General features: G+C 34.8%; 1 protein-coding gene across 1 annotated transcript; it reads right to left on the bottom strand.

Moving 5' to 3' along the window:
- Positions 1–657: 657 nt before the first annotated feature.
- LOC139863274 (uncharacterized) lies at positions 658–1,149 on the bottom strand. Its single transcript, XM_071851911.1, has one exon. The coding sequence runs from the start codon at positions 1,147–1,149 to the stop codon at positions 658–660; it is 492 nt and encodes a 163-aa protein (XP_071708012.1).
- Between the last annotated feature and the right edge of the window lie 1,159 nt (positions 1,150–2,308).

Below are 2,308 nucleotides of genomic sequence, written 5' to 3'. Positions count from 1 at the left end.
TAATTTAAATCGTTATATATATTTAATAAAATAAAATATAAATATCGTTATATTTATTATACTGGTTAAGTAATGAGTTGTCAAAAGTGATTCTAGATATTTATAAAATTTATATACGTTTTAATAATAAAGTTCTTTTTAAACTGAAAACGTCTTTGTACGTTTGAAAATAGATTAATAGAATATTATGGAAACCAATTCTCCACTAACTTTTGTCTAACTTTCGTAAATGATACTTTTTGTTTTTATTTATAAATAGCTTTACAAATTATTCTGAATATCGTTAAGAGGAATAGATTTTCTCAAATCATAGTGGACCTCTCAACAGAGACTTGTAATCATAATTCAATGTTTCTGATAATTCAATCATTTAATATATTTCTTTTTAATTTCGTCGAAAATCATATTGAAACAAATACATTCGTGTAAAGTATTATACGTTTAATACTTTATTAATATTCTCAAGTTATAATATATATATACATATACATATCTATTTATATATAACGGTTCGTGACTCGTCGGAATTTGGTCGAGGTTATAATGAATGTATGAACACAGTTTAAAATTCTTGAGATTTAACTTAACAAACTTTGCTTATCGTGTCGGAATAATATAAAGATTAAAGTTTAAATTTGGTCAGAAATTTCCGGGTCGTCAGACGAACCACTCTTGATGAAACGCTGGATAAAACTTCAATACCCAGTCCTCAGGTTCCCAAGTACACTCAGAACCTTTCCTATATTTCCATTGCACCTTCAACAGGGTCACAGTCTTGTTTCTTAATTGCTTAGTCTTTTGATCCAAGATTTTTATCGGTTCCTCTGCATATCTTAATTTTTCATCAATCTTAATCTCATTAAGTGGCACATACATCGCCTCATCCGCCAAAAATTTCCTTAATTGTGATACATAAAAGGTATCGTGAATTGCACTCAATTCCTCGGGCAATGCTAAGCGATAAGCTACTTTTCCGACTTTTGCAATGAATTCAAATGGTCCAACATATCTGGGACCCAATTTTCCTCTTTTACGAAAATGTATAATGCCCTTCCATGGTGATACCTTGAGCATCACCTTATCACCTACCTGAAATTCTAAAGGTCTTCGTCTTTTATCGGCATAAATTTTTTTTCGATCTTGGGCCATTCTCAATATTTTCCGAATTTAATCAATCATTTTCGTCATTTGAAGCACTAATTATGTCTCCATATCTCTCTTTGGCCAACCTCACCCCAACATATTGGGGTTCTACATTTCCTTCCATACAACATTTCATATGGTGGCATACCTATCGAGGAATGATAACTATTGTTGTAAGAGAACTCTACTAATGGTAGGTGTGAGTCCCAACTTCCACCAAAATCAATAACGCATGCACGCAACATGTCTTCAAGCGTTTGAATAGTCCTTTCACTTTGACCATCTATTTGTGGGTGGAAAGTGGTACTTATATGCAATTTGGTACCCATTTCCTCTTGGAATTTCCTCCAAAATCGTGAAGTAAAACGTGTATCACGGTCTGAAACAATGGAGACTGGCACCCCATGCCTCGCTACCACTTCCTGGATATACAATTTTGACAAACTTTCTGAAGATGAAGCTTCTTTGATTGGTAAAAACAATGCACTTTTGGTCAATCGGTCTACAATTACCCATATGGCATCGTGGTGTCGAGGAGTTTTAGGTAATTTTGTTACCAAATCCATAGTAATATGCTCCTACTTCCACACCGAGACTTCTAAAGGTGGGAGCATACCACCAGGCATTTGATGATCCGCCTTCACTTGTAAACACGCAAGGCATTTATGAACATATTTTACGATATCTCTTTTCATACCCAGCCACCCATAGTCTCTTTTCAGATCCCTATACATCTTGGTGGCGCCGGGATGAATCGAGTACTTAGACTTATGGGCCATATCAAGGAGTTCATTTCTTACATCACTTTGTAATGGAACTTAAATTCTTCCATAACATAGTTTTAATCCTCGTGAATCTTCCACAAAGTCCCCAACTTGGCCTTTAATTCTCTCCCTTTTTACATTCTCAAGTGTCAACGCCATGCCTTGCGCTTCCCGAATTTTGTCAAAAATTTGCGGAGTTACCACCATATCTAGGCTCATTACCCTTAAAACATGATTGCTTGGCTTTCTACTTAGAGCATCGGCCACAACATTGGCCTTTCCCGGGTGATAAAAGATTTCACAATAGTAATCCTTCACCAAATCAAGCCATCTTCTTTGTCGATTATTCAAATCTCTTTGGTCAAAGAAATACTTTAGATTTTTATGGTTAGTGTAAATAG

Source organism: Rutidosis leptorrhynchoides, chromosome 8 (assembly GCF_046630445.1).
Source record: "Rutidosis leptorrhynchoides isolate AG116_Rl617_1_P2 chromosome 8, CSIRO_AGI_Rlap_v1, whole genome shotgun sequence".
NCBI lineage: Eukaryota > Viridiplantae > Streptophyta > Magnoliopsida > Asterales > Asteraceae > Rutidosis > Rutidosis leptorrhynchoides.
Note: the sequence above shows the minus strand (reverse complement) of the source record. Positions and strands in the feature narration are given on the sequence as shown.

Coding starts and splice junctions, on each gene's coding strand:
- LOC139863274 (XM_071851911.1), bottom strand. CDS start 1,149: ATGGCCCAAGATCGAAAAAAAATTTATGCCGATAAAAGACGAAGACCT.